The following is a 27,479-nucleotide window of genomic DNA, read 5'->3' as shown; positions in this document are numbered from 1 at the left end:
TGACGTCAGTGTCCCGTAGCGCGCGCTTGCAGTCCCTGTAGGGGTGTGCATCACGTATACCATGTTCACTGTCTTTACTTCCAGGGGATTGCTTCTGACCCCCGGTGTTCGGTTGGCGAGTCTCTTCGCCATCACTGTCACTGGGCAGCCCCTTCACCTTGTCTTCGGCATTAAGCTTGCCGACTTGTTTAAAAACCCAACAGCTCATGTTGGTGAGATTGGCTGGTTTAGCGGGGTTGCCATGAATATGGTAGGGCCGATCCAGTATCTTGTCTAAATTGGATGGTCCGTCTCTGTTTGCCTTGAATGGCTTTTTCCCTTGACTGGGTTTGGAACCACTGAATCCGGCGTTGACCGTCATATCTTGCGTTCCTTTAGTGTTATTGCGATGTTTGTGTTTATTGTGTCGTGGCTTGTTGTTGCCGTCTCGAACTACGGAAGTACCCGGATCATTGGTGTTGTTGCTTCTATGAGCGAGCCAGTTGTCTTCTACCGCGCAAAAACGGGTCATCAGAGTGGTAAGTGCAGCCATGGATCTTGGTTTTTCTTAACCGAGGTGGCGGGCGAGCCACTCATCGCGGACGCTATGTTTAAAGGCCGCGAGGGCTTCGGCGTCAGGACAATCGACAAATTGGTTCTTTTTGATTGAGAACCTAGTCCAGAGCTTCCTGGCAGACTCCCCGGGCTACTGGATAATGTGACTTAGGTCATCGGTGTCCGGAGGCCGAACATATGTACCTTGGAAGTTATCGCGGAAGGCGTCTTCCAAGTCTTCCCAGCTACCGATGGAGTTCTCAGGGAGGTTGCTTAGCCAGTGCCGCACTGGCCCTTTTAGTTTTAGTGGGAGGTATTCGATGGCGTGGAGGTCATCACCGCGGGCCATGTGGATATGGAGGGGGAAATCTTCAATCCATATTGTGGGGTCTGTTGTTCCATCGTATGATTCGATATTCATGGGTTTAAACCCTTCCGGGAATTCATGTTCCATTACTTCATCAATGAAGCAAAGGGGGGGTGTAGCGCCTCTATATCGGGCCAAGTCATGACGTAGCTCGGATGGAGTTCGTCTGTGGTTTTTGGCCCGGGCGTGGTTATGTTTGTCACGTCCGTCCGTATGGCCAACGCCGGCCATCGGGGCACGCCCCCGCGATCCATAGATTGATCGGGTCTGACCTTCTCTATTCTCTAGGTCATGTCGCAGGTCATATGTTATCCCCGAGCTGTTGTGTCTCTGTTTTTACGGCGAGGTAGTGCGGGCTGGTGTTTGGCTTGAGTTGCCGCTTTATCCCGGCCACATGGTGGTCGGTCAGCCGCATTACGCGCTGGTAGGACGGGCTCCAGCGCATGTCATCAAAGTGGGGTAACAATTTGCGTTTCGGGTAACTTTTGGTTGGGCGCTCAAGGTCGTATTCCTCGGCTGCCATGACATTAGTCCATCTGTCATTGAGTAGATCTTGATCAGCTTGAAGCTGCTGCTGCTTCTTTTTCAGGCTCCTTGAAGTGGCTATTAGCCGGCGCTTAAAGCGCTCCTGATCGACGGGCTCCTCAGGTATGATAAAGTCTTCATCACCGAGGATCGCCTCATCCTTGGAGGGTGGAAGATAATTACTGTCCTTCGAGTCTTTGTTAACGGCCTATTCATTAGGGCTGACTCGCCCACCCTCCCGTTCATCCTGTTTGGAAGTTGGCTCAATGGGGTCTTCGTTGTCTTCGGCATCGTCCGGAGTATTATTTTCTCCTGTGACGGTATTGCTATTTTTTCCACGGCGTGGTTTAGAGCGGCGCCGCTGGCGTTGGTGCTTTGGCTGTATCTCAGGAGGCTTATCCTCGACTAGATCCTTATCATTGTCACCATTGTTCTATTTGGGTGTATCCACCATGTATACGTTATACGAGGAGGTGGCTGTCCAGCACCTTGTAAGCGGTGGTTTTTGTGCCTGCTCCTCTCCGGCATCGTCATCCATACCGTCGATGTCTTCGGAGCTGTAATCAAGCATATCGATTAAGTCTTTGATAGTGGCTACGAAGTGGGTGGTGGGTGGGAAGCGGAATTCCCCGTCATCAGCTTCCAATCCAAACCGGATATAGTTTGGCTGAGAGTCCCCTGATAAGGAGAGGGCTTTTAATGAGTTTAGCACATCGCCTAAAGATGAGTGCCAGAAGATATCCGCGGAGCTAAATTCAATGATCGACACCTAATCAGATTCGATGGGCGCGGATGCACGCGGTTCAGAACCTATGGCCCGGTGACAGAGGCCCCGCTCGAGGTTGGATCTATGTGCGTCTCTAACGCCGCTGAGTCTGCGGCTTCCGTGGCGGGGTTGAGCTTCCCATCCTCAGACGGCGCAATCTGCTCCATATCCAGGGCCAGAGCAGTTACAGGCGCTATCTCTTGAGCACGGTTCGATGACAGATTTAGGTCATGTTCATCGTGGTGGCAGGGAGCGGCTGCCATGGGCTCGAATCCGTCAAAGATCAAGTCTCCGCGGATATCGGCAACATAATTCAAGCTTCCAAACCTGACCTGATGGCTAGGGGCGTAGCTGTCAATCTGCTCTAGATGGCCAAGCGAGTTGGCCCGCAGTGCGAAGCCGTCGAATACGAAGATCTATCCGGGGAGGAAAACCTCCCCCTGGACTGCATTGTTGTAGATGATTGACGGAGCCATCAAACCTTTTGGTGACTACGCAACGGAACTCTCAATGAAAGCACCAATGTCGGTGTAAAACCGGCGAATCTCGGGTAGTGGGTCCCGAACTGTGCGTTTAAGGTTGATGGTAACAAGAGGCAGGGGACACGATGTTTACCCAGGTTCGGGCCCTCTCTATGGAGGTAATACCCTACTTCCTTCTTGATTGATCTTGATGAATATGAGTATTACAAGAGTTGATCTACCACGAGATCGTAATGGCTAAAACCCTAGAATTCTAGCATGTATGATTATGATTGCCCACACGGACTAAGCCCTCCGGCTTATATAGACACCAGAGGGGACTAGGGTTGTACAAAGTTGGTTACAGAGAAAGGAATCTTCATATCCGGGCGCCAAGCTTGCCTTCCACGCCAAGGAGAGTCACATCCGGACACGGGAGAGAGTCTTCTATGTTGTATCTTCACGGCCCAATAGTCTAGCCCACGCTACATAGTCCGGCTGTCCGAGGACCCCTTAATCTAGGACTCCCTCACCACCCAAGAAGAATGACAAGAAGGGAAGGCATAAGAAGAACAGAAGGAAGCAACCACATGAAGCCAAGGATAAGAGAGGAGGCAAAAAGCTCACAAGGCATGGTGTGATCATCACTTGCTCTCATTGCCAAGAGGAGGGTCACAACAGAGCAGGTTGCATCAAGAGGAAGGTTGGTTAGCCACCTATGAGGCATGTGCCACAACCAGAACCTATTCATGTTGTCTCATCAGATGATGAACAGCAGAATGTGCATCAAGTTGAAGTTGATTCAGATAGTGAATGTGAAGAGGAGCCGGTAGTAACTCAGGTTTGTCTTCCCTGATCATTGTCAAGCTTTAGATATTCACATTGACAATAATTTATGATTTGTGAAGTTTTGTAATGATGTTACTTTCATCATTTCAGGAAGTGTATGGTGACACAACGGTACAATAGATGAGAAGGGAGCATCAATCATCTAGGAGACCTGCACTTTCTCAGGAACACATGCCAGAATCAAGTTCCATCAGCTCAGCAAGAGCTCAGAGCACTAGCATACCACATGTTACTACAATTGCTAGCAGGGATGGTACTCAAGCCACGAAGCTCAGGCAGATGAAGACGGAGAAAGACAGAGAAACGGCAGAGAAGAGAGATGCTGCACTGGAGGCACTAAATGTTGCAGCAGTGTCACGCCCAATATGCGATACTATCCTAAAGAGACTCGAAGGTCCCACCAAGGATAGAACCGCATATTGAAATGCTTTTGCAAGGTGGATATCATTACATCAACATCACATAATAGATGGGGATACATACAAAAGGCATACAATGCCACACGAATACAACATCATCTTACAAAAGAGCACCATCCGACTACGGATGAAACACAAACAGAAACTCAAACAACATCCACCCTGCTAGGCCAGGCTGCCGACCTGGAACCTATCCCCTGATCGAAGAAGAAGCAGAAGAAGAACTCCGAAACAAGCAAACATCGCTTCGCGTCAAGATCATCACATAAACCTGTACCTGCAACTGTTGTTGTAGTAATCTGTGAGACACAAGGACTCAACAATCCCATTACCATGGGTATCAAGACTAGCAAAGCTTAATGGGAAAGGAAGGGGTAAAGTGGTGAGGTTGCAGCAGCGACTAAGCATATATGGTGGCTAACATACGCAAATAAGAGCGAGAAGAGAGCAAGTGGAACGGTCGTGAAGCTAGCAATGATCAAGAAGTGATCCTGAACTCCTACTTACGTCAAACATAACCCAAAACCGTGTTCACTTCCCGGACTCCGCCGAAAAGAGACCATCACGGCTACACACGCGGTTGATGCGTTTTAATTCGGATCTGGTGTCAAGTTATCTACAATCGGACATTAACAAATTCCCATCTGCCACATAACCGCGGGCACGGCTTTCGAAAGTTTAAACCCTGCAGGGGTGTCCCAACTTAGCCCATGATAAGCTTTCGCGATCAACGAAGGATATACCTTCTCCCAGGAAGACCCGATCAGACTCGGAATCCCGGTTTACAAGACATTTTGACAATGGTAAAAGAAGTCCAGCAAAGCCGCTCGATGCGCCGACAATCCCGATAGGAGCTGCACATATCTCGTCCTCAGGGCAACACCGGATGAGACATCCTACGAGTAAAACCAGACCTTGAGTTTCCCTGAGGGGGCCCCGCAGTCTACTCGGTTCGGACCAACACTTGGACAAGCATTGGCCCGGGGGGGCTAAAATAAAGATGACCCTCGAGAGAGCGACTCCCAAGGGAAAAGTAGGTGGTGGTGAGGCAAATGGTAAAACCAAGGTTGGGCCTTGCTGGAGGAGTTTTATTCAAAGCGAACTGTCAAGGGGGTCCCATAAATCACCCAACCGTGTTAGAAACGCAAAATCCGGGAACATAACACCGGTATGACAAAAACTAGGGCGGCAAGAGTGGAACAAAACACCAGGCATAAGGCCGAGTCTTCCACCCTTTACCAAGTATATAGATGCATTAATTAAATAAGAGATATTGTGATATCCCAACATAATCCTGTTCACCATGGAGCAATCTTCAACTTCACCTGCAACTAGCAACGCTATAAGAGGGCTGAGCAAAGCGGTAACATAGCCAAGCAATGGTTTGCTAGGAAGGGTGAAAAAGGTTAGAGGCTGACATGGCAAATAGGGAGGCTTGATAAACAGGTGATAGGTAGCGCAGCATAGCGATAGAACGAAGCAACTAGCATAGCAATGATAGTAGTGAGATCCAGGGCAGCGGTCATCTTGCCTGAAATCCCGCTAGGAAGAAGAACGAGTCCATGAAGAAGACGAACGGGAGTAGTCGGACGAATCCTCACAATCGCAACAATACCGGAACTAAGAAGCAACACCGGAAAGAAACAAACAACATGGTAAATGCACAAGCATAATCATGGCATGATGCACAATCAAGTATGATGCATGTCCGGTTTAATGAGGCATGGCATGGCAAAGTGCAACAAACAATACTACAAGTTAAGTGGAGCTCAATATGCAATGAGTTGCATATTGACAAAACACCACATTGACATACTTAGTTTAATATCGTTTATGTACCCAACAATATTAAATGTTGTTAAACATGGCAAGAGGTTAAGCATAGTAAACTAACTATTTAAGCAAGTTTAAATGAGGCCGGAACAACAAACAACAATTCCGGAAAATCCTCATGTCCATATTTTAGTTTTGGTACTGTTCTGCCCTAAACACAATTTTAATGATGTTAAACAGCAAAACGAAGTGCACCATGTTAAACTAGGCATTTTTTCACCCCATTTACATATAAAGAACATTTAAAACCGAGCTACGGTCATTTAGTTATGAAATAAATCATTTTAGCATGGCATTTTAGAAAATTAATGCAAACAGCAACTTAAACACCTTAAACATGGATGAAAGTGGCAAATTATGAAACTAGATGAAAAACTAAGCATTTTACATGTTGGAAACATTTTAATCCATGCACCATTTGTGAGTTATTAAATGCATGAACATGAGGGTGCAATCTGTAAATATGTAGTTTCTGGATAAATAGCTAAAACGTTCAAAATGAAAAAAAACGATGCGGGCCGAATCTGGCTGGCCCGAAAGGTGCACAGGAGAGGGGGCGGGCGCTGCTCACCCTGGGCCAAGGCCTGGAAGAGGGGCGCAGCCCACACGCAACTAGGGGAGGCCGCTCGGTCGATGCGGAGGCAGTCAATGCGGGCAGCGCTCGTTGTAGCGGAAGCAGAGGCCATGGCATGGGGCTTGAGTTGTTGGGCATGGCTCGGATGGTCTCCGGCGAGGGCACCGGTGGCCGGGGATGGGGCTCAGGAGGAGGGATCCGGCCAGGAACGGGCAAGGGCGGCGGAGGTGGCTCCTGCAAAAGAACGGCGGCGCAACTCAAATCAGATAGAGAGCGAGAGAATTGGAGGAAGGAGAAAAAGGGAACGGGCCTTGCCGGAGAGGTGGTCAGCGACGCCATGCGGGAGGCGGCTTGGTCTGCGGCTGCTCGAGTGCCCCGGCGCGGGCGAAGCCATCAGCGAGGAGAAGGGAGCAGGGGCGCCGGATTAGCTGGTTTTGCCTGGTCAACGGCGAGGACGTCCGGAGCAGAGGAGTCGAGGTTGGAGGCACGTGACAACAGGCGAGCTCGGGCGCATGGGAAGAGGAGGAGCATGGCACAGGGGCTCGGGTGCTGCTGCTCGTCGCCGGCGGGAAGGCACGGCTGGCTCCGTGAGATGGGGGCGCACGGGAGGAGGAGACGAAGCCGAGCGCTCCTGCTCGGGGTCTCGGGCAAATGCACTGCAGGCGCGCGGGAATCTGGCGATGAGGAGACAGGAGGCCTCGGGCGCCATGGCTGCTGGGCACGAGGAGAGCTTGGCTGGAGCGGCAGCGGTAGTAGCAAGGGGGGCATGCGGGCGGCGCTGAAAGCGAGGAGCGGCGCGGCTGTGGGTTGGTTCGATTTGGAACTCGAGGAAAGCGGCTAGGTGGATCGGGATGGATCCCGAGAGAATAGTGGCGGCGGCGGACACGGAAGGATGGGACATTGATCCAAAAAATTAGGGTTGGGTCCTAGTTTATATAGCAAGGGGATTAGGTTAGGGGCTATCCGGTCCGTCCGATTACAATCGGGCAGTCGTAAATAAATAGGTTAGGACGTCCAGTTAAGAAAACAGAGATGTTTTGTAGATATTTGGGGATGATCTGAATGCAACGGTGATGATTGAACGGTTTGGGTTCGGGGCAGTTTTCGAACGCGCGCAAGGGGGGTTTGGCAAAACGCCATGGAGACAAGGGGTTTTGATGGGCTCATAAAAGAGAGAGAAGAGAGCGGTCCGGTTGATCTGAGAGGGGTCAACAGGGACAAGGAAGAAGCGAAAACTACGAGCGAATGCAAGTTTATGAAAACATGCAGATGCAATGCGCGTGATGCTATGAGAAGAAAAGAAAGACATGAACAAAATACAAAACAAAAGACAAAAACCCAACCACGAAGGAAATATCATAACGCATCTTCGGAAAAGGCAAGAGTTGGAGTTACGAATATGGAAAGTTGTATCCAGGGCGTTACAACACTCCACCACTACGAGAGGATCTCTCGAGATCTAAGGATGGCACCGGGGAGAAACGGACGGGCAAGAGGTAAAACAAAGTTGCTTCTTGGACAAACGAGTGAAAACCATGAACCTTGAGAGTTTGAACAAAATGAAAGAAAGAAAACAACGAAGATGAACATAGTTGAAAACACTCCGCTAGAAAAGAGGAACAAGGAATATGACGAGAACTTGAAGGTTGCAAAGACATGAATCAAGAGTTCAATGGACAAGATAGAATTCGAAACCACTCCGGTTAAAACAAGATGAGAGAGGAAGAATTGGGCAGCACTCCGGTTGAAAATGGAAGGGATAGAATATGAACCTGAGAAGATGGGATGATACTTGATGAAGACAACAACACACTGCCTCCAGTAGTATTGAAAGAATGGCACAATGGGTAAGAAGGATTTCAGACAACACTCAAGTTGAAAAGAGAGGCAGAACTTGATAAGATGAAAGAACTTGGATAAGCAAGAAAATAATGATCTTGACAAAATGAGATGATGGGTCAACGAGAGCAATCTCACAAAGCCTTCGGAAGAAAGAATAGAAGATAGATCATTGGAATAACAAAATGGAGAAGGAAATGCCACCTTCTGCCACAAATGAGCTTGGAAAGCATCCTTGCAAAGAAGAATTGAACGGAGTTGTTGGAAAATCAACAACGAAAAGCACAAGCTTGTTGTGGGCTTATGGCAAACATCTCAAAATGCTAAGGTGACAACCGGCCACTAATGGAAACCATTGATTTGATTGAGAGCCCCAAAGAGATGAAAACTTCTTCCACCAAGAGGATAAAGAGCAAGCTTGGGTCATGCATAATCACCACAAATAGCAACAACCCTTAAGGAAAAGCTTTAGGTGAAATCTGACACAAGATAACTCCAACGAAGAAGTTGATTGGTCGAAAAGATCTCTTGAACGAATAGAAAATGATGGATTTAAAATACCTCATTCTTGACAACATATGAATCATGAAACATGAAGGAAATTGTCAAGAGTGACATAACACCACCTCAAAAGATAAGGTAGAAAGAATTGCACTTCGAAATGCAAGAATAAGAATACTTGAGCTCTTCCAACAAAAATCTTGACGAACATCTCAAGAGTGACTTAAATCCTTGATGAACCATCATGTAGAGCCTCCATAGAGAACTCCGGTAATAAAAGGATGATAAAAAGAAAGAGAACTTGAAAACACAAGGTGAAGCCTTGCAATGATTTAGGTGGAGCTTCACGACAATATAACCGAGAAAACTTGGAACTCCGGAAAAGGAAAAGATGAGGCATCTCGAACCGAGAAATGTGACAAGATGAACAACTCTGGAAAGAAGAAACTAGATCACTTGGATGAAACAATAATAAGAATTACGTTATGCATATCCTTCACCAATTTAAATTGATGACAAACAACGGATTTGGCATACTACTTATTCCCGTTGAAAAAGGATTAAGAGAGATATAGCATAAACTTGAGAAGGTCTTCATGAACCACCGGTAGGATTGAAAAGAACGAATGAATTGATATGGTAGCAAAGGAAGAGGAATCTCGAACGAACCACCGTAAGAATTTAAAATGAAAGTAGCAAAGGCACAAATCATCGGAAAGAATGTAGATACTTGAGGGGATTTAGATACAAGTGAATGAAGAGATCATGAGCTTATTAGAGAATACTTGAATGATGCACCGGTAGAATATGGAGAAGGAGAGCTAAAAGCTGAGAATGAATAAGCCCGAAATGATGGCCTTCGTAGGAATAAAATGGAAAGAACTCACGAAATGCTTCTGATGGGTGAAAAGAATTCTCACAATCGAAAACAATTATGAGGATGGCATGAAGCTAGAACCATGAATCTTCAAGAGAATGGACCAAGATTTAGAGGAAACACTTCTTCGGTCTTCACATGTTGAGAATGATGACGAGAACCACCAAAATTGTTGAGGCACTTCGGATCAAAGAAGAATAGAAATGATGAAGCAACGATCAAAATATTTTGAAAACGATCTTGGAGAAGGGATATGACTGATGAAAATTCATTCTCACGTCAAACTTCGAAAGACTTTGGAAATCGCTCCGGATAAATTAGAAGAGTCAGGTAAGATCCTGGGAAAAGACCTGTGGGTTAGGGCCCACTCAAAAGAAAACACCGTTGAACAATTTCAAAGAGAGGTTGCACCGGTTGAATTAAATGGCTTGAATGAGATAACAACCTCGAAATATATTGAGTGGATTGAGAATGGAAACACAAGTCTTTTGAGATATCTTCAGCACTCTAGAACAAATGAATAGGAAGAAGTGAATGATTAAGAGGTGCATCGGCATGAGAAAGCATTAGAAACGAGGAAAAGAATATGATAAATATCGAAAGCTTGAATTGGATCCACCGGAGAAGAAACAACAATGAAGGATGATGAACTTGAAACTGTTGAGCATCTTCATGGGAAATCACCGGATAAGAACATCAAAAGAAAAGAATGAAGAGACTTCTCTCAAATAAGAGGGTACATGATTAAGAAATCTGAGTCCTTGAAAAAAAAGGTGGGAGGGCGGGAAAACAAAGGCAACTTGGGGACAGATGAAACAGATACCGTTGAGAAGACTTAGAATTGATCTCACAAATGTTGAAATGATCGGATCTACTTGAAGAGAAGCACACCGGTTGGAAAGAATTGACATGACAATCTCGATGATCAAAAGGATTAGTACTCCCATAGAAATATGAGAACACCATTTAGGAAAGGTATGGATTCAAGATTTGACTTCGAAGCAACTCGAATACCACAAATAAAACAAAACAAAGGATTTGGCTTGCAGAATAAGCCGGAACAAACATATGATAGAGATTTACCCAATCCCATATCATGCATCTGTCGGAAAGATATTCTAGGAGCTACTTGAATTCCCACCTATAAAACTCCCGAAACTTTCTAGTTATGCAATCTGGTGTTGGGGATACAGGGGAAGCAATATATCTCACCCAAACTAACAATCCCTACATCCAGCTGTATCCATCCGTCAACACATAACCAAGAAAACTCTGGAAATCGTGTACCTCAACCTTCGAAAAGCATCCGTTATATGAGCTATGGCAATACTCCCGAACTCCCCAGTACTGGGTGGCGTCGAGGTTATCTCACCAACAACTGCATAAAAGAGATTTTCGATGTCGGCAAAACTCAGGTATTCCAGAACTGCAACGATAAAATTGTGACGACAACACCTTGGAGCTCAACTCCCCGGGTCACTGCCACATAAAAGACAGGAGGCACCAAGAACAATGTTCTCGTCACAAAACCATCGGAACGATTCCAAGATACCCGCGTGATCCTAAAAAAAATTTGTGAAATATTGAGAAGAGGAAAGACAAAACATCTACGTCAGGAGGCCTCACTAGAGCGACGAAGGGACTGAGGAGTAAAAAGAATCCTACTCTCCGATATATATAATCCTAAGACTCAAAACATTTTTCTTCTAGACTCAACAACGGCCAACAATCAAGCGGGCTCCTATGGTCGGTCGAGGCTCTGATTACCAACTTGACACGCCCAATATGCGACCCTATCCAAAAGGAACTCGAAGGTCCCACCAAGGATAGAACCGCATATTGAAACGCTTTTGCAAGGTGAATATCATTACATCAACATTACATAATAGGTAGGGATACATACAAAGGGCATACAGTGCCACACGAATACAACATCACAATACATAAGAGCATCATCCGACTACAGATGAAACACAAACAGAAACTCAAACGACATCCACCCTGATAGCCCAGGCTGCCGACCTGGAACCTATCCCCTGATCGAAGAAGAAGCAGAAGAAGAACTCCAACACAAGCAAACATCGCTCTCGCGTCAAGATCATCGCATAAACATGTACCTGCAACTGTTGTTGTAGTAATCTGTGAGCCACGAGGACACATCAATCCCATTACCATGGGTATCAAGACTAGCAAATCTTAATGGGAAAGGAAGGGGTAAAGTGGTGAGGTTGCAGCAGCGACTAAGCATATATGGTGGCTAACATTCGCAAATAAGAGCGAGAAGAGAGCAAATGGAACGGTCTTGAAGCTAGCAATGAGAAAGAAGTGATCCTGAACTCCTACTTACGTGAAACATAACCCAAAACCATGTTCACTTCCCGGACTCTGCCGAAAAGAGACCATCACGGCTACACACGCGGTTGATGCATTTTAATTCAGATCTGGTGTCAAGTTATCTACAACCGGACATTAACAAATTCCCATCTGCCACATAACCACGGGCACGCCTTTCGAAAGTTTAAACCCTGTAGGGGTGTCCCAACTTAGCCCATGATAAGCTCACGCAATCAACGAAGGATATACCATCTCCCAGGAAGACCCGATCAGACTCGGAATCCCGGTTTACAAGACATTTCGACAATGGAAAAACAAGTCCAGCAAAGCCGCCCAATGCGCCGACAATCCCAATAGGAGCTGCACATATCTCGTTCTCAGGGCAACACCGGATGAGACATCCTACGTGTAAAACCAGACCTCGAGTTTCCCCGAGGGGGCCCCACAGTCTACTCGGTTCGGACCAACACTTAGACAAGCATTGGCCCAGGGGGGGCTAAAATAAAGATGACCCTCGAGAGAGCGACTCCCAAGTGAAAAGTAGGTGGTGGTGAGGCAAATGGTAAAACCAAGGTTGGGCCTTATTGGAGGAGTTTTATTCAAAGCGAACTGTCAAGGGGGTCCCATAAATCACCCAACCGCGTAAGGAACGCAAAATCCGGGAACATAACACCGGTATGACAGAAACTAGGGCGGCAAGAGTGGAAAAAAACACCAGGCATAAGGCCGAGTCTTCCACCCTTTACCATGTATATAGATGCATTAATTAAATAAGAGATATTGTGATATCCCAACATAATCCTGTTCACCATGGAGCAATCTTCAATTTCACCTGCAACTAGCAACGATATAAGAGGGAAGAGCAAAGCGGTAAGATAGCCAAGCAATGGTTTACTAGGAAGGGTGAAAAAGGTTAGAAGCTGACATGGCAAATAGGGAGGATTGATAAACAGGTGATAGGTAGCGCAGCATAGTCATAGAACGAAGCAACTAGCATAGCAATGATAGTAGTGAGATCCAGGGTAGCGGTCATCTTGCCTGAAATCCCGCTAGGAAGAAGAACGATTCCATGAAGAAGACGAACGGGAGTAGTCGAATGAATCCTCACAATCGCAACAATACCGGAACTAAGAAGCAACACCAGAAAGAAACAAACAACATGGTAAACGCACAAGCATAATCATGGAATGATGCACAATCAAGTATGATGCATGTCCGGTTTAATGAGGCATGGCATGGCAAAGTGCAACAAACAATACTACAAGTTAAGTGGAGCTCAATATGCAATGAGTTGCATATTGACAAAATACCACATTGACATATTTAGTTTAATCTCGTTTATTTACCCAACAATATTAAATGTTGTTAAACATGGCAAGAGATGAATCATAAGTAAACTAACTATTTAGGCAAGTTTAAATGAGGCCGGAACAACAAACAACAATTCCGGAAAATCCTCATGTCCATATTTTAGTTTTGTTACTGTTCTGCCCTAAACATAATTTTAATGATGTAAAACAGCAAAATGAAGTGCACCATGTTAAACTAGGCATTTTTCCACCCCATTTACATATAAAGAACATTTAAAACCAAGCTACGGTTATTTAGATATGAAATAAATCATTTTAGCATGGTATTTTAGCAAATTAATGCAAACAACAACTTAAACACCTTAAACATGGATCAAAGTGGCAGATTATGAAACTAGATGAAAAACTAAGCATTTTACATGTTGGAAACATTTTAATCCGATGCACCATTTGTGAGTTATTAAATGCATGAACATGAGGGTGCAATCTGTAAATATGCAGTTTCTGGATAAATAGCTAAAACGTCTAGAATGAAAAAAATGATGCGGGCCGAATCTGGCTGGCCCGAAAGGTGCACAAGAGAGGGGGCGGGCGCTGCTCACCCTGGGCCAAGCCCCGGAAGAGGGGCGTAGCCCACACGCGAGCAGGGGAGGCCGCTCGGTCGATGCGGAGGCAGTCAACGCGGGCAGCGCTCGTTGTAGCGGAAGCAGAGGCCGCAAAACGGGGCTTGAGGGGCTGGGCATGGCTTGGATGGTCTTCGGCGAGGGCACCGGTGGCCGGGGACGGGGCTCAGGCCGCGGGATCCGGCCAGGAACGGGCAAGGGCGGCGAAGGTGGCTCCTGCAAAAGAATGGCGGCGCAACTCAAATCAGATAGAGAGCGGGAGAATTGGAGGAAGGAGAAAAAGGGAACGGGCCTTGCCGGAGAGGTGGTCAGCGTTGCCATGCGGGAGGCGGCTTGGTCTGCGGCTGCTCGAGTGCCCCAGCGCGGGCCAAGCCATCGGCGAGGAGAAGGGAGCAGGGGCACCGGATTAGCTGGTTTTGCCTGGTCAATGGCGAGGAGGTCCGGAGCAGAGGAGTCGAGGTTGGAGGCACGCGACAATAGGTGAGCTCGGGCGCATGGGCAGAGGAGGAGCACGGCACATGGGCTCGGGTGCTGCTGCTCGTCGCCGGCGAGAAGGCACGGCTGGCTCCGCGAGATGGGGGCGCACGGGAGGAGGGGACGAAGCCGAGCGCTCCTGCTTGGGCTCTCGGGCAAACGCACTGCAGGCGCGCAGGGATCTGGCGATGAGGAGACAGGAGGCCTCGGGCGCCATGGCTGCAGGGCACGAGGAGAGCTTGGCTAGAGCGGCAGCGGCAGTAGGCAGGGGGCATGCAGGCGGCGCTGAAAGCGAGGAGCGGCGCAGCTGTGGTTTGGTTCGATTTGGAACATGAGGAAAGGGGCTAGGTGGATCGGGATGGATCCCGAGAGAACAGTGGCGGCGGCAGACATGGAAGGATGGGACATTGATCCAAAAATTTAGTGTTGGGGCCTAGTTTATATAGCAAGGGGATTAGGTTAGGCGCTATCCGGTCCATCCCATTACAATCGGGCAGTCGTAAATAAATAGGTTAGGACGTCCAGTTAAGAAAACAGAGATGTTTTGTAGATATTTGGGGATGATCTGAATGCAACGGTGATGATTGAACGGTTCGGGTTCAGGGCAGTTTTCGGACGCGCGCAAGCGGAGTTTGGCAAAACGCCATGGAGACAAGGGGTTTTGATAGGCTCGGAAAAGAGAGAGAAGAGAGCGGTCCGGTTGATCTGAGAGGGGTCAACAGGGACAAGGAAGAAGCGGCAACTACGAGCGAATGCAAGTTTATGAAAACATGCAGATACAATGCGCGTGATGCTATGAGAAGAAAAGCAAGACATGAACAAAATGCAAAACAAAAGACAAAAACCCAACCATGAAGGAAATATCATATTGCATCTCCGGAAAAGGCAAGAGTTGGAGTTACGAATATGGAAAGTTGTATCCGGGGCGTTACAAGCAGAGAAGAGAGCTGCTGAGGCACAAGAGAAGAGAGACCTAGCTGCAAAGAAGAAAGCAATAGAAAGAGAAGCAAAGAAACAAAAAACACAAGAGAAAAGGGTTGCTAATGTTGCAAAGAAGAAGGAAGTAGCTAAAGCCAAGAGAGCAATTAAACTACAACAAAGAGAGAAGAAAGCAGTAGAGCTAGCAGCTACTAGAGAGGAGGCAAGGAAGAGAAAAGCTTCTAAGCTTGCTGCCAAAAGAAAGGAAGATCGGCACAACAGGTACAGTCTTAAGAGGGCCTCTTCTAGTGCACATGACATGAGAGGTGGCTCTAGAAGCAAGAAATCCAGAAAGGTCAGCATGTTTGATGAGCTGAGAGAGCCTAGGAAGTAGAAAGTTTGGTCTATATCAAGTTCTTATGGTGAACTAGTCCATCATTTTGGTGTTTCTTGTCATGTTGAACTTAAATTTGGTGGTGTGGCAGTGTTGAACTTAACCTTGTTGTTATGCTTGTTAGACATGTGCTTCTGGTGAAGTTGGGATCTTTACTATCTTGTTTATCTTGGTGATATGTTGTGCTTGCTATATATGTTGCTTGTCATATATATTGCTTGTACTAGTGATCATCTTTGTTGCTTGTCATATGTATTGCTTGTACTAGTGATCATCTTTGTTGCTTGTACTGGTGATCATCAATGTTGCTTGTACTACCAATTTTGTGCTTCACATTAGTGCCTGGTGATCATCTTTGTTACATATGTATTGGTGATCATCTTTGGCATCCTTATCATTTTGCCAACATTTTCTGATTTGTCACTTACCACTTATCATTTTGTCAAATGACAATACAATAATGCAAACAAAGCAACTGTGATCATATATTTTCCAACAGAAAGACATAATATGCAACATAGATTGATCAACAACATATTTGATTAGCAGTAGAACACTTCTCCACTACATAGTTTCATTACATTACTAGCATCAATACATAACCAATCCTACAGAAGCACACCTACCACAGCCAACATCATCTCATTACATAACCAAAAGAGGACACTTGCATGACTAAGATCACTTCATACTAAATCAGCTTCTTCATACTACCAACAATTCAACCAGCACTTGCATCACTTCTTCATCACCAGCATCACACACAGCACACACAGAAGCACACCTACTGCCACGGCTATCTTCAACAGAAGAACAATCTGCCTGCTAACCCGCAACAATGATTCACTCATCCTCTCCTCAGAGCATGAACCCCTGAATCCTACTGCCATTATCCCTCTAGCTCTTCTCTGTTCATTGCGCTGCTCCAGCTCTTCTCTCCTATCTTCAGACCACCCAATTGCATCCACAGCATTACCTCCAGTGAGAAACATCTTCTCCACCAAGAAAGAAACATACTCCCTCTCCCAATGCCAGAAATTGCATCCATTATGTCAAATTGAATGCAAAATCAGAGACCAAATGTGGCAAAAACCCTAGCTTTCGAAGAACAAATGTCAGAGAACCTACACCATGGCCGGGGCAGCGGTAGTACACCCATCCAGGGTGATCCTCAGTGCCGGAAACATGCTTCTTCACCAGGCAACCACACCCCCTCCCGCGGGCACTCGATGAGGGGGATGAATGGACCGCCGCCACGGTGAGAAGAGCGGCAGGAGCTCGATGCAGACATGCTTCAGAGGACGAAGAGCTCGTTGTAGAAGCGGTGACGCCAGCGATGAGCGGTGCTGGGCGGGCGACGGCAGGACGACGGCGAAAGAGGAATAAGGCTAGGGATTTGGTGGCCGGCGGCGAAAGAGGAATAAGGCTAGGGATTTGGAGGACGGCAGAGGGGGTTTTAATACAATGGAAAATTTGCAAAATAGCCCCCCAAATCAACTCGCTAGTGCAAGAAAAACCCGCCTCGCTTGTGTGGCTGGTCAAAAGGTCAAATCGTACGCCACGTGGGACAAATACGACGATGCAGCATACGCGGTGACTTGCGCTATTAACTAATGTGATATTGGTCACCGTAATCTGGGTATTCCGCAATCCAGTGACCAAAGTGAACTTTATGATCAAATACAGTGACCATGGGTGAATTTAACTCTTTAGAATAGCAATGTTCTGTGGAATAACGTGTAGCATTAAGCCAAATACAAAGGTTATTTGATGGGTTACACGTTATTAGGTTCAGAAAGTAAGTTGTGCTAGTAGGAATAATGGCCTAAACTCCGGTCAATTGAACCAAACTAACATTTACAACGAACAGCGAACATATCGTTTTCCGTACGTGCCAGAAAAATTGCCCACGTTCCATTGGAAAGAGTATTTTAAGGTCATTGTATTCCAGATTAAAGAGAGCGCATGCATTTCTTATCATCATTACCAGGTAAATGACCTATTGCACCAAAACAATCTGATCAAACATATCTTTTGATAGGTGCAATAACATTCTGCGGAGAAGATAAGCATCGTGTCTTGCAAGTAACAGTGCATGTGTTAGACTGCTCCATCTAAATTGCCGATCGAATGGACCATGGTTCAGGGAGCGCATCAGCAAGCGGAACACGCCAAGATTGTCCCAGCATTTCCCCAAAATGAGAGTTCATGTCTTCCAGTACCACCATCAGCTCAGTTGTCGGTCCATTGCAAGGAATCTGCAAGGCAAAAGAGTAACGGTAAAACAGAAATACCTGAATATTCTCTTGGATACTTTTCTACAAAGAACATGTCATATACTCATACCAGAATACAACACTGTATGTCTGTTTTGTAAATCTCAGACACGGCAAGGTTACTTCGTACGAGATACTAGCAAGAAACATACTCCCTCCGTTCCTAAATATAAGTCTTTTTAGAGATTTCAATAAGTGACTACATACAAAGCAAAATGACTGAATCTACACTCTAAAATATGTCTACATACATCCGTATGTTGTTGTCCATTTGAAATTTCTAAAAAGACTTATATTTAGGAACGGAGGGAGTACTTCAGTTCAGTCTTGATTTGGTAACAACATATCAGGATTTGTTTCGCAAAAAAAAAAACATATCAGGATTTGTGACTAGTGAAAGAATAAAGCTGATCAAGGTGAGAAGGCAGGATACCTTTTAGCCTTTTACTCATTTTAATTATGTCTAGGGTATTGGGTATAAGTCAGAACAGCATGGCAGTAGAGTAGTTCAGACAATACTCCTGTACAAAGCACTGAAGACAGTACCAGTGAAAAAACTATTGATGCAGCATAGGAGTTGGAATTAAGGATGACAATATTATTATGGTATAAGGATCGGAAATTAGGGTAGCAGTTCGACATGGTGACTTGACCAAACTACTTACTCCTGCAAGGATTCTCAAAAAAAAACTTACTCCTGCAAGTAACACGTTGAACGGGCAGTATAGGAAATATGCAGAATCATGAACAGGAGAAAGAAAAAATATGATTAAATATCAAGTGAAAATAAGAAGAGTACCCAAACAAGAAGAACTGTTCAAGAGAAAGTACCAAAGATAAGTTAGCTGGCGTGCTTCGATTTTTTTTTCTGGTCTTTGTCAACAGTCAACACGAACCAGCATGTCTGCCAAAGTCTTCCATGTTCCATTGGTCGCCTTTCTCGAAAGTGTTCCTTCAGTTATATCCATAGATACAGGAAATTAAACACAAATGATACAGAACAATGAGAACTATATATCTTTCTTCATTACACCAAGAATTGAATCAGAAAATACCGCTTAGGCATTTAACATGACAGCTGCATAGAGATATATGTTGACATTAAATAGAGAGCACATTTTTACTCAACATGATATACAATCCCATATCCATTGCAATCAAAAAAATACTCCAGATTCTCTAGTACTACAAAATTCCGCCTGCAGCATTTTAGAATAAATCGCTGCTAATGATGGCCAGTTTAGTTCTAAAACGTATGGGTCTATATGCAATTATTAATTCTACACAATATTTAAGATATCAGCCACCCAATCACCCCCTTCAGAAACTTAAATACAGATACCATTTGTGTCAATTACAAATATATCCATGTTGTGCACAAGGGTTCCACACACATGATTTGAAAAATATGTTAAACTACAACTTGTGCACCCTAAAATTAAAGCCTAGGAAACTTCAGAGCTTTAATATTCAAATGAATCAAGCATGCATGTCGAAGAAGCATACCTGCACACGGGAGGTTGTATGATTCAAGCCATGTTGGGAGCATTACAGGCACAAAGAAGGCAGAGCTGTAGCTCCGAGAGGTGATGCTGTCTGGAAAAGAACTACTCCCAGTCTCCCCCTTATCAATGTCGAGTTCACAGACAAGGTCACCATGTGTGAAATAGAAAATGTTGGCATTGAATGGATCAATTGCAGAAATCCACGGCATTTCACATTCCCTAGGTATGGATTTGTCAGACAAGACCAGGTTCAATCTTTTCTCATGTGTTAGCTTCCAGGAGGACCCCTCGTCGTCGAGCGAGAACGAGTAGAGCATAAACGGCTCCTTGGTGGTCAATTCGACATAGCGCAGCTTCCCCTCGCTGACACCCAAGAGCCGGAACAGCATGAGCGGCGCGTCCATGTCAAAGTTGGGCAGCGAGCGCGGCAGCGCGACGAAGCCATGCTCCGGCCGATCGCTGAATGGGTCGACAGAGAAGACACCAAAGAAAGGGTCGACCCACCACAGCCGGTCGCCGAACGCCACCACCTCGTGGTTCGGCATTGGGCGCCAAGCCGGGGCCGCGGACGGGACGAACAGCGGCGGCTCGTCCCACTCCCCTGTTTCGGACCGAAAGCGGCGCACGACCCTTTGGCCGTCCCTTTCCCGGAGGCAGAGTTGAGCGACCACGAACCTGTCAGGCGGGCCGTGGGGGTCGTCGGATTGGGTGAGCAGGCCGAAGGGCGTGGTCGTCAGCGCGGCATCCATGCTGGGGACGGGGAGGCGGAACAGCTGGCCGCTGAGAGGGTTGCAGACGAAGCGCCTGACGCCCGGATCGACGGCGGCGGCGCACGCGGCCAATCCGGGCATCGCTTTGCTGCTGCCACCGCAGTCGCGGATGGCCTCGGGCCAGTCGCCGGTGTCGGCGAAGTCGAGGAGGAGGAGCCCGTCGCAGCTCGCGGCCTGGATGGTCGCGGCGGCCAGGTCCATGCCGTCGGCCAGGTGGGTGGGGACGGAGAGCTGGGAGACGCAGGGGGGCTGGTGGAGGTCCAAGGACGCGCGCGCGGCCGGCGACGGCGCCCCCGACGCGCCCAGCGCCGCCATCCTGTAGGTGAGGGCCCAGGGAGGGCGCGAGGCCGCCATGCAGAGGCAGCGTCGGAGGGGCGCCGCGGCGGCGCCGGCGACGCGTCGGAGCATCTTGCTTGCTTCTGGAATCTGGAGGCGAAGAGGGGCAGGGTTTTGCGCAGCTTTGTCCTTCTGGCCGTGACGTGAGCGATCTGTGGTGGATGGGAAAGAGGGGGTTTGGTGCACATGGACTCGGTCCATGCGTCTCTGGCTGGCCCATGGGTTTGGTGCACAAAGGAGCGGGTACCGTCTAGCTGTCTAGCCCATGGTCTCGCAGAGAAGACGACAAGATAAGGTGAGTTCGAACTTCGAAGTCCAAAAATTCATTAACTCACGTTTCAGATTTTTTTTTTCCAGAGTCCAAAAATTCGTTAACTCCTACTCCCGCCAAAATACTCTGCGAGTTCAAAGTAGCCCATGGGCTGTACACATTCGTCTAAATGTCAATTCTGCGATGAATCGGACAGTAGTCCGAGCGGCACGATGCATGCAAAGAATCAACATACATGACCCACTGAGAAAACAAGCACAAACAAGAAGAATTTACTCCAAAAAATAAACAAGACTTAAACTTCAGTGCGAAGATTTTCAGACCTTTGCCAGTAGCATAGCAGCATCAGGCAATCACGATTATAGTGGGAGGTGTTCATACAGCATTATCGCACTGTCAGTCACTGTCTCGTGCAAGTTATTTTTTAGGGCATTTACAAACCACACACATATTCGGAAGCTAGTGTTTACAGGCAAGCTGTGGAGTTTCGATAGGATCGACATCAGCTAGCTAACCATAAAATACCTTAGTAGAGAACTAGACATAAATCGGTCCTGCGCACGATATTCTTCCTGAGATCATCGACTAAGACAAGACGTTTCCCATGTTTTTCCCGAATGGAGAAGGTGGCAGCCTGCTGCCGATGAGATCGCGCAGCTCAAACTCGCTAGGGAACCTCTGTTCGGCTAACTTCGAGAAAACCTGGAAAGGTGGAAGCAAGTTTCAGTAAGCAAGAAATATATGCGTGTATTACTGCTAAAGTCATGTCGGTAAAGCAAGCCTTTTCCATGTAGCAGTTTTTCTAGGAAGAGCAACAGAATCTCATGAGAAAAAGAACATCGATAACACAAAGCAAAAGGGTGACTTTTTGTTTGTGGAAGCAATCTTTTAATATAATGAACTTGTAGTTGTAGTCAAAAGAAGTGGGTAGAAAAGCAATTTATGTGTTAACTTCGAGAAAACCTGAGAAGGTGGAACAAGTTTCAGCGAGAGAAATGTATAAGTGTATTACTGTTCAAGTCATGTTGGTAAAGCAAGCCTTATCCATTTAGCGGTTTATGGAAGATAGCATCTCTGTGATAAAACAGCAAGGCAAAAGGGTGATATTTTGTTTGTGGAAGTAATCCTTCAATATAATGAACTTGTAGTCAAAAGAAGTGGGTCGAAAAGCAATTTATGTGCTAACAGAAGTGAAAGAGAAAGGGCGCACACTAGAATCTCATGAAGCCTAATTTATGATGCAAGCATGCAGGAAAGCAATTTATGTGTTAAGAAGTGAAAGAGAATGGTGTGTCTGATGTAGGAAACATACCAAATCTCCATTGCAGTAAACTTCAAAGGCACCAGAACTTTGTAGGAAAGACTGGGCAAAATTGCCAATGAGCCAAATTGTCGCCATGGTTCCAAATCTATTGGCACGCAATGAGTAAAACAATGGAGGTGGAGTAATGCCAAGTTTGGGGAAAATCTGGTCACCAGCCATTATTGTTGCAATGGCTCCGACTTGAATAACTGGCATGATTTTGCTCAGTACCCGCTTGGGGAAAGCTGGCGGATAATTATGCAAGAAAACATTAATGCCAGGAAATGATGTTTCCAGCATGCGCTTCATGGTCATTGCATTTCCCCTGCAAAATGGAAGTCAAAGTTTTTAGTTTAACCTGTACGTGCAAAGCAAAATATATACAGTATTTATAGGAGAGGATGAAATATGATGGCATCGCATACTAACTTAATCCTATGTCATACGATGTCCTTTTCAAGTAATATCGGGAACTCAAGATAAGGAAACAGGTTCAAGTAAAGCCCCATACAATGTAGTGGTGCTCACGACTGCGGGTCATATAATGAAGGCCAAAAGAGCGTAAAAGAGAGCAGAGCTAGCTCAGTTGTGCCAACAATCCTCTGATACACTGACAGGTAATGGAGAGCCAGCTTAGTTGTGTCAAAACTGAAGTTCAGATGAGTAGTAGTAGCCACATTGTATGTTAAGAGTTTATTCCCTCCGTAACAAAAAGTAAGACGCTTTTTATGCCCTATGTAAAACCAAAAAATGTCTTGCATTTTGATAGAGAGGTTGTACTAGTGGTAAGCACCTTAATCCGAATGTGAGTAAAGTCCCTACTCACTACAACCCAGCTACCCAGTGCACAGCGCAGATATTCAATATTCACTGGTAGCTAAAGACGTGTCTTCCCTAAAGGAAGGTCGCACATATCATGCCTGCTCTGTTGATGATAGGCCTGAAGGATCCACCAACTAGGTCATCCCAGACCCTCCAATCCCTCCATGAACCTCTAAGAGGGGGGGGGGCTTCCAGCAACCACACATCATTTGCAAGAGAGTGGCCACTTACAACAGTTGAAGCAGGCTACAACATGTGTCTCCTCATTCCTACAACCTCGTGGTGGGATGGCAAAGGAGTCAAGGACAGTGTAACTAGATGAAAGAAAAGGTGGTGATAGGTTGATAGCTAGAATTGGGAAGGATGGGTTGCTGCAAACTTGTGATTGCGAGAAATGAAGCAAAAAGAAAATATGTAAGTGAATAGAATAAAGGGAAACTAGGGGGAAATGGCACAGCAGTCATCATGGCATTGTTCTCTTAAAGCTGGTAAACCCTTTCTGAGTTTCTTTAGTGCTCATACTAACGAAATTGTTATGTATTCCGCAAACATTGGGAACACATGCCAAAGAAAACAAACCAAAGTGATAATGAATTTTTTAGAAAAAGGTCTTCGTACTTTGTCACAGAATGACACTACAGTAGAGTAGAATTTTTGGTGTGCTATTTATATACTTCTCAAACTCTGCAGCAGCATGGACCCAATCTTCCTATAAAATAAATATGATCTGCGTACCTACCACACTAATTGTGCATTCCTAACATTATACTCCCTCTGTCGCAAAATAAGTGACAAGTTTATACTAGGTTTAATACAAAGTTAGCACAAACTTGAGTCACTTATTATGGGACAGAGGGAGTAATTAATAAGTGGCAGCACACAAAATCAGTAAGTGTGTTGGAACTTGGAAAACCAATTGTCTATAGAACATGCTGCTACAAGAATTTTCAAGACGTAACATTTAGTTTTACATAAACCGTTTTAAGTTTTTAACAAAGGTTTTTTTTTAATACAGCAAGCCATACCGACCTACGACCAGAGAAGATGTCGTGTTGTTCATTACCACTTGCTAGAGACAGAGAAGCTGGCACAGGAACTGTAGTATCCGACAATCATTAAGTCTCACTAAAGAACTGGTTACTACTAACCAATCAATGCAAGTTAAATCTCAGCTGACCTGAAGCTAGAAACATTTTAAGTCAATGAATATGCTTACTGTCAGCTTATATTAAATGAATAATGCATGCTCAAAACATTGTCATCTATAGCTGAACTCAACCTGAACTGTGCAAACCAGATGAAAGCAACGATATTGCATCATGCTTACAATGTTATCATCATTCATAGTTTAGACTAAAGTAGAACCCTCACAAGTGTGCATATCGATTTTTCTTTGGTAAGTTATTCGGAACAGATAGCCAGCTGATGTGGGGCAGATTGAGAAGTGGAAGGGTTCAGCGAAATGCAGCTTATGTGGATTGGAAGAAGAAGTGAAACAGATCTTGTTTTAACCTTTTGCTTGCCAACTAAGTCTGGATCAGCATGTCCAGGGACAGGGTCCCCAAACAACATTGGAGACTTCTTTAGACACTACATTATGTGTAGTAACAGCCTAGCAGGTCAAACAGAAAGGTGATGATCTTCTGCTTTTCAGCAGTAGCCTGGGAATTTGGAATGTGCGTGACAAGATGGCAATGGAGATGAAGATGCCAAAGCAACAGAAGATGTATTTTACAAGTATTTTATATTTTGTGCAGCAATGGAGGTAATGCTGAAGGACCAGGAGAAGGGGAAGTTGTTGGAACCGATGGATAAGATTTGTCAACAGATGCCTGTGCACCGTGGCCATACATAGGTGCATTATAAGGTGTACTGCTTGTTCTTTGTGGTTTTCGTTGACACCAAAGTTGATTATGTATTGTCTTCTTTTCAAGACTCTGGACGTGTCAGTTCTTTTGTTGGTCAGTTCTGGGCCTTTTGTGTTAGCTGTAATCAGGAGCTGGCAACCCTAGCACATCTTCCCTGTCCCTGTACACTGTTAGCTTTATAACCAAACTAGCGGGGGAAAAATGTCCAAATAGAACGAATATGATAGTTTGGAATAAACTACATAACGGCTCAGGAGGATAAACCAGGGAGATGACAGATTGATAAAATATAAACTCACAACAACCTTCAAGTTGTCATTTAGGAGTTTTCCCCCTTTTTACTTCTTGACATCAGAAAGACATACACTTATCTCCTCACCAGCAACCTACATAACAGTCTGCTCAAACCACATCCGGAATATACTTAACTATTCCACCATTACCTATGTAATTCAGAAGCAAGATTGTGAGGCGCCCCAACAACACAGTGCTGAGGTCCTCATGGATTTCGTTGTCGAAGAGTGACCATGAGGTCATGGGTTCAAGTCCTGGAAACAGCCTCTTACAGAAATGTAGGGAAAGGCTGCGTACTATAGACCCAAAGTGGTCGGACCCTTCCCTGGACCCTGCGCAAGCGGGAGCTACATGCACCAGGTTGCCCTTTTTTTTAAGTACTCGATAGGTCAATTTCTATTCCTAGAATCAGCCCTTATATAGGAGCACTTACTTGACCCCTGAGTAATTTACCAAAGGATACCAATTCGACCTCTAACTCTAATCCAATCTCTTTCCAATTTAAATAATATTCCAAATTAATTCCAGTAGGAGCTCTTACTTGATCCATATACATAACAGTGTCTGACTTCTAATGTTTAACAAAGCATTAACACTGTCACCAGAGCATTAACGCATTCGGCATTAGCAATTGCTATTTAACAACAACCAGTGACACTGGTTTTACTGGAGTACCAAATAATCCACCTCCTAGATCATTTTGCATGATATATAAACTGGCCCATGTATTGGGGTATGGTCAACTGAGGCAGGCACACAGCAATTCCGGAACACTCAATATCCGCTACACTACGCATAGGTTCACTTGATCCACACAAGCAAACTAACAACACAAATTGAGCAAGCAAGCGACCATCAGTCCGCAGAGACTCACTTGTACGAGCAGGAGGCGCAGAATTGCAGCTCCACGGTTGTGCCGAATCCAGCTCCTCCGTCCAGATTGGGCTGCTGCGGTTGCACCAAAATAAAAAGATAACAACATCAGCTCTGCCGGCCAGATCGGAGCCACAGAGTTCCGGGCTAGGGTCTCGCGACAAGGGGGAAAAGGAATCTCGGGCTAGGGTTTACGACCGACCTGTATGGCAGCGGCGGCGGGGTCCGGGTGGTGGTGGTGCGGCGGGTGGGGGTGGTGGTGCGGCGGGTGCGGCTGGTGGGGATGGTGGGGCGGATGAGGGTGGCGGTGGTGCGGGGGGTGGCCGTGGGGGTGGCGCAGGTGCGGAGGCGGCGGCGCGAAGATGTGGGAGAGGTCGGAGATGAAGAGCAGCGCGGGGAGGCCGACGAGGAGGAGCTGCACGCGGTCCATGGCCATCGCCGCCTTCCGGTCGCCCGCTCTCCTCCCTTCTTTTCTGGGACGCGGAACGGAAAGAGGCGGAGCCGGTGCTGAAGGCGACGAAGCACCTTCCTCCGTCAAGCTGCCTGCCAGGTGGGTCCGGTGGTGTGGGTCAGTGCTGTCAGTGGGGCTCCAACTTCGTGCGGCCAAAGGCCGGGAATCTTTTGGTGGTGGTGGAGGCTGTGTGGGCTTGGGCTCGGATGGAAATGTCTACTTCCAACTTACGGCCCACGACGGTGGTGTGGATGCCATCGGCCTTCTGGATTTAGACGGCCCACGAACTGAGTTTTTTCTTACTCAAAACGTACTGCGATGGGACTGTGAGGCCATCGATCCGTCCAACTCTGGAACACTCGACGGCTACTTGAGTTGAGCTGCAGTTCGCTCTCACCAACAACAAAAATAATCATGGAGTAGTTCTGTCCGCAGAAAGAGAGATGAGCTACCGGCAGCCTTGCAGCGGAAGGGAAACGTTCCATGATGACCAGGCAGACAGGCAGACAGGCTGGGCTTTCATGGGGTCAATGTCAATCAAGGTTTGGTCTAGATCAGTTTGGTAAGCAACCTTTGGAATCTTGGGTTGGAAGCTCACCACCAGGTCTTACCGGCCAGACAAAACAAGAGTTTCGCTTAATGTTACTCCCTCCGTCCGCGAATAAGTGTACTTCTAGCTTTTGTCATAAGTTAAAGTTTTAAATTTTTGACCAACTTTATAGGGAAAAGTAGCAGCATTTATGACACTAAATTAGTATCACTAGATTCGTTTTGAAATGTATTTTCATAATATATCAATTTGATATTATATATGTTACTACTTTTTTGTATATAGTTGGTCAAAGTTTTAAAACTTTGACTTAGGATAAAAATTAAGTACACTTATTCGTGGACGGAGGGAGTATGCTCCATCGCCGTCTCGAGAAGCGATCACATAGACCGATGGCCGATCACAGCCCACGCCACGGGTTTATGTGGATGTCCAGCAGGTTGCAGTGACTGGCCGTCAGAAGTTTCGCCTCTTCCGCGCGGTAAAAGTAACCGTGTCGTGTGGAAGCGATCGATCAGGCTGAAGCGCTGAAGCGGAACGTGCATGTTTGCACAAGAGCAAT

The 27,479-nt window shown here is 46.2% G+C and overlaps 2 protein-coding genes across 3 annotated transcripts; both read right to left on the bottom strand.

Annotated features, from left to right (window-relative positions):
* Nucleotides 1-18,749: 18,749 nt before the first annotated feature.
* On the bottom strand, nt 18,750-20,686 carry LOC123079497 (uncharacterized). Its single transcript, XM_044502274.1, has 2 exons — nt 19,381-20,686; nt 18,750-18,826 (listed from the first exon to the last, which is right to left on the bottom strand). Exons 1-2 carry the CDS (start codon nt 20,684-20,686, stop codon nt 18,753-18,755), a joined length of 1,380 nt encoding a protein of 459 aa, XP_044358209.1. The 3' UTR covers nt 18,750-18,752.
* A 384-nt stretch (nt 20,687-21,070) lies between these two features.
* On the bottom strand, nt 21,071-26,458 carry LOC123136575 (selT-like protein). Of its 2 annotated transcripts, none has more exons than XM_044555986.1 (4): nt 26,119-26,434; nt 25,918-25,991; nt 22,069-22,384; nt 21,071-21,458 (listed from the first exon to the last, which is right to left on the bottom strand). In XM_044555986.1, exons 1-4 carry the CDS (start codon nt 26,350-26,352, stop codon nt 21,342-21,344), a joined length of 741 nt encoding a protein of 246 aa, XP_044411921.1. In that variant the 5' UTR covers nt 26,353-26,434; the 3' UTR covers nt 21,071-21,341. The 2 variants fall into 2 exon arrangements, with proteins under 2 accessions (XP_044411921.1, XP_044411927.1); XM_044555992.1 differs by lacking the exon at nt 21,071-21,458 and adding an exon at nt 21,630-21,719 and having other exon boundaries at nt 26,119-26,458.
* Between the last annotated feature and the right edge of the window lie 1,021 nt (nt 26,459-27,479).

Source organism: Triticum aestivum, chromosome 1B (genome assembly GCF_018294505.1).
Source record: "Triticum aestivum cultivar Chinese Spring chromosome 1B, IWGSC CS RefSeq v2.1, whole genome shotgun sequence".
NCBI classification, from domain to species: Eukaryota; Viridiplantae; Streptophyta; class Magnoliopsida; order Poales; family Poaceae; genus Triticum; species Triticum aestivum.
The sequence above is the reverse complement of the archived record's forward strand: the minus strand, read 5'-3'. Positions and strand labels throughout refer to the sequence as shown.

Bases quoted from the DNA above. Each gene is read 5' to 3' on its own strand.
- LOC123079497 (XM_044502274.1), bottom strand. From the start codon at position 20,686: ATGGACCGAGTCCATGTGCACCAAACCCCCTCTTTCCCATCCACCACA. The intron at 18,827-19,380 runs GTATGCTTCTTC...ATATAACTGAAG, and splicing joins ATACAACCTCCCGTGTGCAG to GAACACTTTCGAGAAAGGCG.
- LOC123136575 (XM_044555986.1), bottom strand. From the start codon at position 26,352: ATGGCCATGGACCGCGTGCAGCTCCTCCTCGTCGGCCTCCCCGCGCTG. The intron at 25,992-26,118 runs GTCGGTCGTAAA...GTGCAACCGCAG, and splicing joins CCGCCGCCGCTGCCATACAG to CAGCCCAATCTGGACGGAGG. The intron at 21,459-22,068 runs GTATGTTTCCTA...CCACCTTTCCAG, and splicing joins TTTACTGCAATGGAGATTTG to GTTTTCTCGAAGTTAGCCGA.